Source organism: Chenopodium album, chromosome 6 (assembly GCF_948465745.1).
Source record: "Chenopodium album chromosome 6, dcCheAlbu1.1, whole genome shotgun sequence".
Lineage (NCBI taxonomy): Eukaryota > Viridiplantae > Streptophyta > Magnoliopsida > Caryophyllales > Amaranthaceae > Chenopodium > Chenopodium album.
In genome coordinates this window covers 63,786,467-63,801,271 of record NC_137839.1, presented here as the reverse complement: position 1 = coordinate 63,801,271, position 14,805 = coordinate 63,786,467, and the positions used below count along the sequence as shown (strand labels likewise).

Here is a 14,805-nt window from a genome sequence, read left to right as displayed (position 1 = left end):
TTCCCGCAAGATCCAAATGACCGAGATCGAAGCCGAAGACTGACCCCCAATCAAAGACTTGATTGAACTGCAATCCGTACAAATTCTCACACTAGTGTAGCTCCTATCTCTAACATGTCGTAAACCAAGAAGACAGGCAAACAATTCAGATTGAAGCGCCGAGGAAGCAAAGCCCGCTTGGGCTCCTCCCCCTACAACCTGGGAAGATAAATCAGAGGATAAAAACCAACCCATGCCCGCACGTTGATCCTTGGCATTCCAAGAGCCATCAGAGGTAAAACAAATGTCATACTGATCAAACGGATCACCAAAATTTAGATCATGCAATCAAGAAACACCAAACCCCGGAGGACAAGAGGGATGCAAACGATCAGACAAATCTTTAGCCTCTTTACTCCTGGACAGCCAAGAGGCAGTCATAGCATAAATCCCAGCAGGAGAATAAACCTCCGAACGGAATCTAAGATTATTCCTAGTTAACCAAATAGCCCAGAAGAAAGCAAGGATCTCATCTAAACCATGCCAATCCTTAGCAGTTACAAAACCACTAATCAAATTAGCAAACCATGTACTAAAGTCTCGATCCAAGGTCAAAGCCTGAATTACCTCAAGATGGTGAGAAGAACGGACTAAGCAAGTAAACTCACAGTGTTGGAAAATGTGAGAGATCGTTTCAGGATGTTGATGACAAAACCCACAAGCAGCATTAATAGGAACACCTTTCGAGACTAAGACAGCCGCCGTGGGAAGACCATTATGTAAAATTTTCCAAACAAAGATCTTCCATTTTGGTAAAATCGGAAGACCACAAAATTTCTTCCACCAACCAGGAATGATAGTGGAATTTAAAGACCTAATTAACCCATGTTGATTTAGAATATGAGCATATGCAGATTTAGTAGTAAACGAACCATCCCGTGTAAATTTCCAATACACAAAATCATCCATTTTTTCATGAGGTCTTTCCATTCCCAAGATGGAATCTGCAATAGGAGGGGGGAAAAAAACTGTCGAATGTGAGTACTATCCCAAGCATGAGAACCAGGATCAATTATCTGCGCCACCACAGAAGGTAGATCATCCGAGGGAATGGAGTCCTTGAAACGAACAGAGACCCCCGGAACCCAATCATCAGCAGTAATATTTACCTGAGAACCAAAACCCACCTTCCATCTCACACCATGAGAAAGAACACGAGCCCCTTCCATTAAGCTCCTACATCCCCAAGAAGGACGAGGAGGCAACCTAAAAGCTTTATAGTTTACAAGATGAGGATACCGAGCATGGTAAATCCTTGAAACTAAAAGTTGTGGATTATGAATTAAACGCCACATTTTCTTAGCCAGTAAAGCCGAATTAAAAGAAGGCACATGACGAATGCCAAGACCTCCTAACCCTCGAGGCAGAACAAGAGTAGCAGAAGGAGTTAAAGCCAGACCCCTAGAAGAACTGTTGTTTTTCCACCAAAAGTGCGACAGCAGACGGCCAATCTGATCAGAAATAGTCACCAGCAACTTAAACACCGAAAGCACATGATTTAAAGAAGCGATGACCACCGTATTGATAAGCACTAATTTGGCTGCTGCCGATAACCGACGAGAACTAAAAGCAGACAGCTTTTGCGTCACCTTATCCACCAAGGGTTGAAATTGATGACATTTAGCACGTCCTAAATCCACAGGGAGACCCAAATAAGAGCCCAGTGAATTTTTAGCTTGCATATGTAAAGCAGAGCTTAAAAATTCACGATAATCCTCCGGAGTATTCGAGCTAAACTTAACAAAGGATTTTTGAACATTAACCATCTGACCAGAAGCAGTACAAAATCGATCAATAACGTCCAAAAGGTGAGAACATGCAGAAGGATTAACCCAGAATAAAAGCAGCGCATCATCTGCAAAAAATAAATGGGAAACCGAAGGAGCTCGCCTGGAAATGCGCAAACCTTGAAATAGACCATTGCCCTCGGCCCGCTTCAACATTAAAGAAAAAACTTCCATACAAAGAACAAATAAATAAGGAGATAAAGGATCTCCCTGACGCAAGCCGCAAGCCGGACGGAGAACAGAAGAAGGCTTGCCATTGATAAGGATCTGGTAGGATACCGTAGAAACACACTGCTTAATTAGCTGAATCCAATAAGGAGGAAAACCAAAAGCCTTAAGCACATCCCAGAGAAACTCCCAATTAACCCTATCATAGGCTTTGTTCATATCCAACTTCAAAGCAGCAGAACATATCTTGGAAGTAGAAGAATTCATATAAGATAGCATTTCATGAGCTATAAGACTGTTGTCCGACATAAGCCGTCCCGGGACAAAGGCAGATTGGGACTCTGAGATCAGGAGAGGTAAAATCTTTCGTAATCGGGCCGTCATGCACTTCGCAATGCACTTATACAAAACATTACATAGACCAATTGGGCGGAAATGAGAAGGATTATCAGGGTGGTCTACCTTTGGTAACAGAACCAGAAAAGTCCGGTTCTAATCTTTAAGCATATAACCACGAGCAAAGAAATACTGGATTGCAGAGGTAACTTGTTTACCAACAATCGACCAATGAGATTTAAAGAAAGCAGCCGTAAAACCATCCGGTGCAGGAGATTTATCATTTCCTATATGAAAGATTGCATTCTTTATCTCATCTGTAGTAAATGGAGCCATTAACTACTGCTGATGAAGAGAAGACAACACAGGAATATCTAGATCTTCCCAAAGATCTGGAATATTAGTGGATGGATAATTCTGACAATTATATAAATCCGAGAAATGCTGAAACAGTAGATTCTCAATTCCCGTAGGATCAGAAATCTAATTTCCCTGATTATCCTTTAGACTAAAAATTTTATTCCAACGACGCCGATCCTGAACTGATGAAAAGAGTAGGTGTGAATTAGTTTCACCAAAAGCATCCCATCTGACTTTCGATCTTTGTTTCCAATAAAGGAATAACGTATGAGCTTGAGAAATTTTCTGATCTCGAGTTCGAAGGAAATGAAAGCCTGTAGTCATAGAATTTGCAGACAGTGCTTGCGAACCCACAGAATCCTGTAAATCTTTCCAGTCAATACCCCAATTCTTTTTATGCTCCACACACCATCTCAGCATCTTCTGCCTAAGATGCATCAATTTTTGGGATAAAACAAACATTTGTGAACCTAAAAGATTAATATCCCAAGCTGAGTTTATCAATAAGGAAATTTCCTGAATCTCTAAACACCAGTTTTCAATACGGTACGGGGTTTTCCCGGGAAAGAGAGGACATGTTTCCTTTAAAACAATAGCCGCATGATCCGAAAAAAGGATGGGTTGATGAACTTTCATAGCATCTGGATAAGAATGCAACCAGGAACAGGAAGCATATCCTTTATCAAGACGTTCAAAATTAGGGTTTCCTAATTGACCATTAGTCCAAGTAAAAGGAGAACCTGTGAACGGAATATCAACTAAACCAGATGATATTTTCCATTCTAAAAAATCATAACGACCAGGAATAGAAGGAGCTCCCCCTAATTTGTCCTCTAAATACTCTACTTGGTTGAAATTTCCTAACAACACAACATCAGGGTAAAGGTTTAAAATTTGTAAAAGTTCATCCCAAACCGAAGAACGCAAAGAAACATGAGGCGACCCATACACAAACACTACAAATCTTATTGCTTGACCGGGTACTACAACCTTACAAAAGATAACATGAGGAGAAATTGAAACAGGAACTATAGAAATCGGGGCAAACCAAAAGACTACCAAACCCCCGCTTAGACCTAAAGCATCTGACCCGCAAAACCCATCAAAAGCTAAGCTAGATAATTTATCTACAGCAACAATTACAGGAACTAAAGTTTCTATTAAAAACATGATGTCGATCCCAAAAGAGCGGACTAGAGAAGACACATATGGAACTTTAGGGGAGTCCGCAGAACCTAGGCCCCTACAGTTCCAAGCTGCCACATTCATGGTGGCTGTGGTGGCCCAGACCGGGGAGCCACCTCACCCTCAGAAGAAGAAGAACTAGATGCATAACCACCACCCTTAGTAGTAAAGTAAGAAGTATCTACAAAAATTGAAAATGTTTCGTATATGCTTCATCTGTGTTTTTTTTTTCAATTGAAAGGCCCCTCCCACCTATGATTAACGAGTTATTTGACAGAAAAAGTAAGACAGAGTTTGGTTTTTTGGGGATGATAGTGGAAAAAGTTTATAAATGAGTGACTCTTATTGTCACTATACAACATTGAATTTTGCACTATTGATATATTTTACTTTGAATTCACTAGTTTTGATGATTAGGTCAAAGTAAGTGTTGAAACTTATAGGTTTTGATGATGATGAACTTAAACTAAAGCAAACTCAATTAAAGGTTTACAAGTGTTTAGTACAGGAGAAGTTGACCTTGGTGGTGGAAGAGCATCTATCTTGTATTATGAAGACTTGAAGAAACCTTAGTTAAAAAGTTAATCAATAGAAGAAGAGTTCTCTAACAAGAACTAAACTCCTTAACAGGAATGTTCCCTAACAGGAACTTGAAGGTTGTAAGCTGAAGACAGTAAGTTCCACAAGGAACTTAGGCTGCGAAGTTCCAGTTGAGGACTGGTGATCAAGTGACAGCAGGAACTTGTTCCAGGCTGCGTGAAGCTCAAGTTATTCAGGATTACAGAAGCGCGACATTGAAATATTAATTTAGTTAAGATTTTATCTTCTAGATTTATTGTTAAATATGTTAATAAGATATGTATGAAATCTATTAAAGACGTGACAAGATAATTTGGCAAAAAGATAAAATCGGAAAAATATACAAAGATAGATTTTGGAAAAAGATTTTGTTTTAATTTATTTTCCAAAAATCAGTAAAAACGATATTATTCTTTTAACTATATCTTCTTGTGTTTTTCGGAAAGGATTTTCTTCGATGAAAAGATTTACCAAAATCATATTTTGAGATAAGGAAAGTTAACATCTTTATCTTTAGAAAACCTACTTGCTATACGAGTTACACTTGTATAAATAGTAGAGACATAATTGCTTTAGGTTTTTGTAAGTTTATGCGTGAAGAAAATCTTGTGAGCTTTATCAAAGTGTAAGTTTGCCAAGCTTTATCTTGCATATTAGTTTCGGGTTTTATGCATAGCTTGCCTAACATATTCTAGATACTACATTTCTGTAATTGATTGGGTTGTTGGGTGTGAGTGTAAGAAATTTATAATTGCATACAGGAGAAACAACTTTGTGGTAAAAGGTTGTATTTGTACTGTGAGAGTACGAGTGAGTTCAAGTCAGGGGATTTGAATTGGGTAGGATTAAGTCTTACTGTGTTGCAAGCTCTATTTGGAACTTATACAAAGGTCTGAATTATAATAGGTTTGTAACTTTACTTTTGCCCTATTATAGTGGATTGATTTTGTGTTGAAATCCCTTAGAAGGGTCGAGGTTTTACTTCCAGTTGGGCCCTGGAAGGTTTCCTCGTAAAATCGTGTGTGCATTGTCAGTTTCCTTTTACATTTTGTTTTAAATTTGCAAAAGTAGTCACTAGGAACTTAACTACAATTCACCCCCCTCTTGTAGTGTTCATTTCAACTAACAATTGGTATCAGAGCGAGGTTCTCACGTGTAAGCAGATAATTTTGCTGAGTAAGTTCTTGAGGAGAAATGAACTACCAAGAGAAACTTGAAGAAGGGTATTCAACCCAACGTCCATCTATGTTTAACGGTAAGTTTTATACCTACTGGAAGAACAGAATGAAGATCTTTATTAAGGCTGAAAATTACCAAGTTTGGCGCGTTATTGAAGCTGGTGATTTTGAGGTAACCGCAACCAATGACAAAAATGAGGTAGTTCCTAAACTTATTTCTGATTACGACAAAGAGGATTATCAGAAACTCGAAATGAATGCTTTAGCAATAAAGTATTTACATTGTGGTCTTGGACCTCATGAACATAATCGTATCATGGGGTGCAAGACTGCTAAACAGATTTGGGATCTACTTGAGGTTAGTCATGAAGGTACAAACGAGGTAAAACGTTCTAAAATTGATTTGTTAATGTCTAGATATGAAAGGTTTGAAATGCAGTCCAAAGAAACTATAGAAGAAATGTTTACTAGATTCAATGATATAATTAATGAATTGAGCTCCCTTGGCAGGCATATTCCTATTGATGAACAGGCTTGAAAGATCTTGAGAAGTCTCCCACAGGATGAACGATGGAGATCCAAAGTTACTGCCATGTAGGAAGCAAAGGACTTCACTAAGTTTAATATGGAACAACTAGCAGGATCATTGATGACTCATGAATTGCACCTGAGTTCCAATAACGAAAGTTCTAAAAACAAGAGTCTTGCTCTAAAGGCACAAGACTCAGAGGAATCCGAAGTTGATGAAGAGGAAATGGCTATGTTAGTCAAACGATTCAAAAAGATGATGAATAACAGAAAGTTTGACAGAAACAAGAAGTACACTGGTTCCAGAGATACTACATGTTTCAAATGTGGAGAAAAAGATCACTTCATTAAAGACTGTCCACTCAAGGAAGGTAAGAACAAGTCCAAGGAGCAATCCAAGGAATCCAGAGTGTATAAGCCTTACTTCACCATAGACAATGTGAAGAAGGCAATGTTAGCTGCCTGGGGAGACACTGATACAGAAGATGAAGAAGATCAACCTCCTGAAGAAACAACTCATTTGTGCATAATGGAAAAATCAGATGAAAAGGCTAAGCTAAAGGAACTTGAGGCTGAGGTATGGTTTTCTCAAAGAGATTTAGAACATTTCTCTAAAAAGAATCTAATATGTGCTGTTTTAGATATTCAAGAAGAGCTCAAAGAATTGCATAAAGCTAAGCAGCAAAGTGATAAAGCATTGATCACTTACCAAGAAAATAGTGAATGGGTTGACAACATGAAATTTGACATTCAATACAGATTCTTTAGTCTTTTTGATGACAATATTGTTTTAAAAGAGACCTTAGAGAATTTAAAACATGATAACATACTCTTAAATGTTGAACTCTCTTTATTAAAATTAGGAATAGACTCACCTAATTATGAAGTTCCTTCTCTAGCTCATTTCACCAATTTTGAAAAGCTGAAATCGGATTTAGAAAAAGCCAAAATGGAGAAAGCCAGACTTGAGGGGGAACTTGAGAAGGCCAAGAAAGGTAAGAAACCTGTTGAGTATATAGTTCCTGACTGGATCACTAATGCTCAGACCAAAAGAACAGAAGGACTAGGTTTCAAGAAGAAGTTCCAAAAGGAAAAGAAGTATGTTAATTTACCTAGCAGTATTGTTTGTCATTTCTGTGGAAAGACCAGACATAAGCATATGAATTGTCTAAAGAGAGAAAGTAGTACACAGAAAAATAAAAATTATGTTTAGCAAATTTGGGTCATGAAAAATAATCCCACTCCTATTACACAGGAACCCAAGGAAACCTGGGTTCCTGATACTAACGTTTAATTCTTCATGCAGGTTCCAGTGAGGGGGAACAACACCTAGTACCTCGACAGTGGTTGTTCAAAGCACATGACTGGAGACAAATCTAGATTTCTCTAACTGGATGCCTACTATGGAGGAACTGTGACCTTTGGTGACAACATGAAAGGAGATATAATTGTCGTTGGCAAAGTAGGAAGGTTAAGTTCCCATGATATTGATAATGTATTTTTGGTCGAGGGTCTCAGACACAACTTGTTAAGCATTTCACAATTTTGTGACAAAGGTAACTCAGTAAGTTTTACTTCTAATAAATGCAGAATCATTCACAATGACACTGGGAACATTATTTTAGAAGGAACTCGTTAAGGGAACACATATATTGTTGATCTTAACGAAGTTCCTAATAGTAGTCTAACATGTCTCAGTGTTATTGAGAATGATCCTTTATTATGGCATAAAAGATTTGGTCATGCAAGCTTTACTCTACTTGACAAGCTTAGATCTAAGGAACTAGTGGAAGGTCTTCCTTGCATTAAGTTCCTATATGACAAAGTGTGTGATGCTTGTGTTAGAGGAAAACAGACTCGAATTTCCTTCAAGTCCAAGAAAATGGTAAGCACCAAAAGACCTTTGGAACTTATTCATATGGATCTATGTGGTCCTTTGAGAATCCAAAGCAGAAGTGGTAAGAGATATGTAATGGTAATTGTTGATGATTTTTCAAGATTTACTTGGGTTTTCTTTCTTGTCAGCAAAGATGAAACATTTGATGAATTTGTATCCTTTGTAAAGAAAGAACAGAGAAGAACAGGTAATCCACTGATTCACCTTAGATCAGATCATGGAACGGAATTTGAAAACTCAAAATTTGATGAATTTTGCACTGAGCATGGTATGGATCACAACTTCTCTGCTCCAAGAACTCCGCAACAAAATGGAGTGGTAGAACGCAAGAATAGAAGTCTTGAAGACATGGCTAGAACAATGCTGATCGAAAGTGGACTGCCAAGGAACTTCTGGGCAGAAGCAGTGAATACATCATGCTATATTCTTAACAGAGTATCTATTAGAACCATCACCAACAAAACTCCCTATGAGCTAATCAAAGAGAGAAAACCTAATATTTCTCACTTCAGATCTTTTGGATGCAAATGTTTTGTTCATAATAATGGAAAAAGAAACTTGGGAAAGTTTGATGAAAGAAGTGATGAAGCTGTTTTCTTAGGATATGCCTCAAATAGTAAAGCTTATAGGGTCTATAATAAGAAAACAATGTGTGTTGAGGAATCTGTACATATTATATTTGATGAAACAGAACAATTGATTGATGTACAGGAATGTGATAATGACTTTGAAATAGGACTTGTTCACAAGATGGATCAAGATGAAGAATCAACATCATTACAGAAGCAGCAGGAAGAAAATGAGACAAATACAGAAGTGTAGGGAATAAATTTCAAGCGTTAACCCCTAGCTTGAACCCCACTGTGATCATACACTTAAGTACGGTGGCGTCCAAAAGGGAAGAAGATAGAGCAAAAGAGTCGCCAACAAGTTTTAGGAACTTGTAAACCATTCACAAGGTGAAGGTTCCACCCCTTAACGATCCAAGAGATCGTCAAATCCATAAGGTCTAGGACCAAATAAGGGTTCGGGGATGATGGTACAAATCCAACCTAAAAGAGATTGAACCTGCCCTAATAATAGGCCTCTACTTTATTCTGATTGTATTCATGTGCGCTTTCTAACTAACATACAATCAATAGGATTAACCCTAAACCTGTTTATCTATGTTGGTTGAATTTAATGCACAAATAAATCTATTATTGGCGATCACTGGATTTATAATCAAATTAACCCTAAATAAGATTATTAATATCTTATTAAACGTGATTACAAATACCAATTCCCTTTAAACATGCATAAAAGGTGTGATCAAGCAATAAATATAAAATAATCAAGCAACATAATAATAATAATAATATCATGACAATAAAATTATAATCATAAATAAAATAATAATCATCAAAATAATAATAATAGTAATATTCATGATCATCATAAATTATAGTCATTATAATCATAATCATGTTCATGTTAACATTAAAGCGTAATAAAAATAGCAAGATCCTAGGCATGATACTAACAAGATTAATAACAAACCCTAGCATGTCACTAAGCAATAAAAATCAAATCTTTAACCCTAACATGATACTAACAATTATAAATATTAGGAAGAACATAAAAGGCATCATAGAAGTCATATTTAATATTAAAATTACCCTAGACATGATACTAGGAATATCATAATAACAATGTAAACATGATTTCTACATCATAACATCAATAAATCAATTAAAGTACTTACTTTGATGCCTCGTACCTCTTTCTAATAACAAAATACACACGTTAGTAACTTCAAGGAAAACAATAAACAAACAATTAAATAAAATAATTGAAATAGAGATTTGGGACCAAACCCTCAGAAATTAAACCTTTCACGTCTAGGGCGAAGGAAAATTCGAATATGGCTAGGTGTTTCTAGATCTTGTGAATGCGGAATTTTGTATGTAAAAAGCAAGTTTAGAAAAGAGAGAGAAAGAGAGAGAGAGATGGTGAATGATTAAAGAGAATGAGAGAATTAATGAATGCGAATGAAAACTGGTTGTAGGTGATTATAATTGAAAATCTGGTTGTTGATGAATGAAAACGAAGTTTTTAATACGTTATTTTCAGAGAAAATCAGCCAAAAAGATAAAATTAACAAAACAAAGCATTGGCGCAACTGAAACAGAGCTGGCACCAACGCTGGCTAATTGGCGCCAGGCGCCAACACTAGCGCTAGACGCCAATGCCAGGCGCCAGGCGCCAATGCCTGGCGTCAGGCGCTACTCCTGTTTTTGACGCGTTTTCGAAAATCAGAAAATTTTGCCGTACAGGAGGATAAAATCGTATCTTTTCCTCAAAAATGCTCTTTGATTTTAATTAAAACTCTGAAAAGTCAACAAAAGTCAATTTATCAATGCTAATTGCATTAGGAGTGATAAATAATATTAGGCCCTCCTCTAGATCATTGGGTCGCATACAAGGCTTAAACCGGGCCCAGTTTGGTAAATTGGCCATAACTTCCTCAATATTCATCGAATTGGGCTTATAATATATCGTTGGAAAGCTCTTGTCAAGCCCCATCCAACTACACTACTATTGGACCTATGTCATGGACCAACCAAATTGGATTTTTTGTTTTCTTAAAATAAGTTTTCAAAAACAGAGAGAAGAGAAAAGAAATTAAAACTATCCGCAACACTAAACTTTCCACACCTTCGCTTCATTCGATTATGATTTGACGTGAAAGGTACTCATCACCGGGTTTGGTTTTGGGGAGACACAAATGGGTGTCTACAGAAGCCCCCACTTTGACTGAGTTTGGAGAAACACAAGTTTCGAAAACGAAAGTCAAAGTATCGATAGGGACAGAGAATGATTCAGAACGTTCTGCGATCCTACATGTATGATTTCAAACCAAACTTAAATAAATGAAAACTAACTTAGTAATTGATAACATAGAATTTATATAAGGAATACTTACAATTTACCTCTCTGTTAATACATATTAGTAAAAAAAAAATCAATTTGAACTCCGTGGTAATAAAACGTACAATTATAAGTTACTAAACGAATAACACACTTTTTTTTTTTGAAATTTAAACAATAGAAGAAATAGACTAGAATTAACATATCAAATAGAAGAAATCATTACAATCTATAAAAGCAACTGATACATCTGTTAACTAATACATTTAGAAAGTGATGCACATAACATAACAAGTATTGTACAAAACTTCTTGCTAACACATATTCTTGTTGAAACACATAATTAAATTAAACAACAACATACAATACCATTATCCTAACATCTATAGCTCAATAAAATTTTATCCCTAAACCCTTAACCCAACCCTAAGAACATTTATATGCATCAGTAATCATCATAATATATTAATAAGCGTCCTATTAACATTTAATGAATCATATTGTCTTTAATAGAATCATCCAATATATTTGACATAAATATAAATAGTACAAATAAATAAATAATACAATAACATACGTGTTGATACCCCTTGGTGTAGTTGGTGGATGCTTTCCTATTATGCATAAGTGATCCATGTTCGAATCCAAACTACACCTTTTTTTTTTTGGTTATATTTTTAATTTTCATTCACATAATAGCCATAAATACTATGTATCCCAGTTTAAATTAGACTTTAAATACTAATGATACTAATTATCAATAAAATAATTTGTGTCATGATTGATTTAAATTCAACGTACCAATTATTATTATTTTTTGTTTGCATTTTATTTTTCATTCGCCTATTAGCCATAAATAGTAATGTCCTAATAAAAATTAGTACTTTTACATACATACTAATGTTACCAATCGTCAAGAAAACAATTCGAGGTCTGATTTCTTTAAATCCGAAATTATGAGACTCCCACTACTAAACCAAAATCTTTCCGTATTTCTGAGCATCAAATTCCATAAAACAACTTTTCAAATTTAAACAGCATCAAAATGGTATTAACATAATCAATATAAATATTTGCTTACTGATTCATATCTAATTCATATAAATACAAATATTTTCTCAAAGGCATACATATGGCAAAATCTTGTATTAAGATCAATGTTCAAACGAGGGGACATGTTTTCGCTTTCCATTCACTGCCACAATGTCAAACACACTACTGTATTTTATTTCAGATTCTACAAAATAAAAAAAGATACTATAAAATTATTGTTAAATTTCGAAATAATATGAAATGGGCATGGGCAACCCAAACAAGGAGGAGGAGAGTTTGGTCTACAAACAAGGCTTTGAAGCTTCCATACTAAAACCAATTGACAATAATAGGAGGTACTCCTCTACCTTATAAAGTGAAACCATCTATCCTCTTTCTCCAATGTGGGACACTCATAAGTGGTCTACAATGGGTTTCAACAATTATATTTTAATTTAATATTGACAAAATGATCCTACGTATAAAAAACATTTCCTATAAAATTACTGACAACAAATAAACCTCGATTCCATTTAATAATTGCTTCCATTACAATGGAACCCAGAAAACTCCTTCAATTAAATAACATCTCACAAGAAACAAAACCAAAGACAACATACAAATCAATTTAATAATCAAAACGAATAACCCTTTCAATTACATCTTTACATAAACCTAATTTTTACCCAAAAATCATTTACTTCAAAATCATACAATCAAAACCCTAAATTATCATTATCATCTAATTAGGAATTTCAAACGAATTAATTAAACAACTAACAAGATTACCTGCAAATACTAGTACGTGATTGACGAAATTTATGTCCACACTTGAATAATTTCTTCACAATTCGTTCCCTTAATCAAATTGGATGTGTTCTTCGCCAAGGAATTTTGGGGGAAAAGATGAAATTTTGGGGGAAAAGAGAGGAAGTTTTGATGATTAATTGGGAAATTAATGGTGTATTACCCATTAATCGAAGCATTAATTGTTGTCGCCTACTCAATACTTTGCCGCCCATCTTCATCACTTAGCGCCCAGCTTGAAAATAATACCGCCCAAGTTTCCCTCTTCTTTTTTTTTTTCCTTTCCCTCTTCTTTTTTTAGTTTCCATTATTACATTGATGAGTTGGCGTTTTTTTATTGGTGGTGTACAAAAGGGTTGTGTACACTTAATGGAGGAAGTCCTAGCGGAGGGTTGTGAGATACGAATCTCGCGTCTTACAAGGGTAGTTTAGGAAATTCGCTATATTAAAGTACCTCTATAAAAAACTAAAGTATTACTAAAGGTCACAGTGGTATATTTTTAACATCTAGTAGTACCTTATTATTATCCGGTAATATAAATTTATTCAACAGTAGTAAACGATTAATTTATACCTAAGGGTTAGAAAAATATTAAGTTAGTTTATAAAAGCCTTAGATTCTCAGTAGCATTATCACGAGAATCAATAGTACAACATTGTTGTCCAGTGATATAAAATAAGTACCCCGTGGAACATCTTATAAAAACTACTTGTCTCTAGAATAAGATTAATAGTTACTTTATTCATCAATTAGTCTTAAGTGCTGCGTCGATTTGGTATCAGAGCCATACGGTTAAAAGCTAAATTAAGGTGTTAATAATTAAGTAAAACTGGAGAATACTAGGCCCTCTACTGAGTGTAAGAAACCTAATTTTAAGCATTATTATCATATTCCTGAAAATACTAGTAATTTTGGCCCAGTCCTTAATTATATAGTAGATCAAATTGGCGAATTAAGATCAGAAGTTGATAACATACATGCTCGTTGTATTAATATCGAAAATAAGATATCAATAACCACAACCGATATTAATAAAAAAGTAAGCGATCTAAACGAACAGGTTAAACAAGTTCAACTTGCTTTAACAAACGAAGTTAGGCATCAATTTGGAAAAGAAGTATCACCACCTAATAGAGAAAAAATTGTCCCATATAAATATAAATATCCTTTTCAAAATCTAGATAAAAATAAAAAGTTTACTGTAACACTCCCTAAAAGACCAACTAGTAACCAAGAAAAGAATAAAGAAACTAAACATGAGCCCTCATCTACAGGAGAAAACACTAGATGAATTACAAGTCCTATTTAACAAAGAAGAAGACCCTAATAAGTTTAACGAAATCATGAACTTAATTTCAAAAAAAGGGATTGCCTCTGATAATGAAATAGAGGAAAATAATTATGATACTTTAGAGGAAGATTTATATCAACAAATGGGATTAATGAAGCTAAATGATCTTGACTTTCTACCCATAGAAGTTATTCAACAAAAGATCGAAAACAAACTAGGAAAAAGAGTAATGGATAATAATGATGTTGGAGAAGAAATTATTAATGAAAATATTAATGTAAACAATGTTATCAAAAGGCCTAGGTATCAAGGAGAAGGAAGTTGCACACGACCAAGATACAAACCAGGGAAGACTACCCGGTTTAGTGTCAAGGTTATGTTTACTCATATACCTAAACAAGAAGAAGTGACTCTTGAACCCATAAGTCAAACTGGTTATAAACTTAAATTAGATGGTGCAAGAGATAGACAAGATGTTTTAGATCAATGGAAGAAGAGTATGAGTAGTGTACTTAATTTAAATACTGAATGGACTTCAGAAAATTTCTTAAATTATATTGAACATAGTCTCTACGGCTGTGTAGAAGGCTGGTACGATGGAGTAGATGAAGAAGTAAAGATTGCATTAAGAGCTAGTGAATCACCTACTAGAATGTTTAGGCAGTTATGTCAATATATTGAGTTAGAGTTCATTGGTCCTAGAGCCG

General features: G+C 35.3%; 1 protein-coding gene across 1 annotated transcript; it reads right to left on the bottom strand.

Annotated features, from left to right (window-relative positions):
• Positions 1-2,813: 2,813 nt before the first annotated feature.
• LOC145637048 (uncharacterized) lies at positions 2,814-3,959 on the bottom strand. The gene has a single exon (XM_081688563.1). It carries the CDS (start codon positions 3,957-3,959, stop codon positions 2,814-2,816), a length of 1,146 nt encoding a protein of 381 aa, XP_081544689.1.
• Between the last annotated feature and the right edge of the window lie 10,846 nt (positions 3,960-14,805).

What these genes read in the sequence shown, in the direction of transcription:
- LOC145637048 (XM_081688563.1), bottom strand. Translation starts at nt 3,959, where the DNA reads ATGAATGTGGCAGCTTGGAACTGTAGGGGCCTAGGTTCTGCGGACTCC.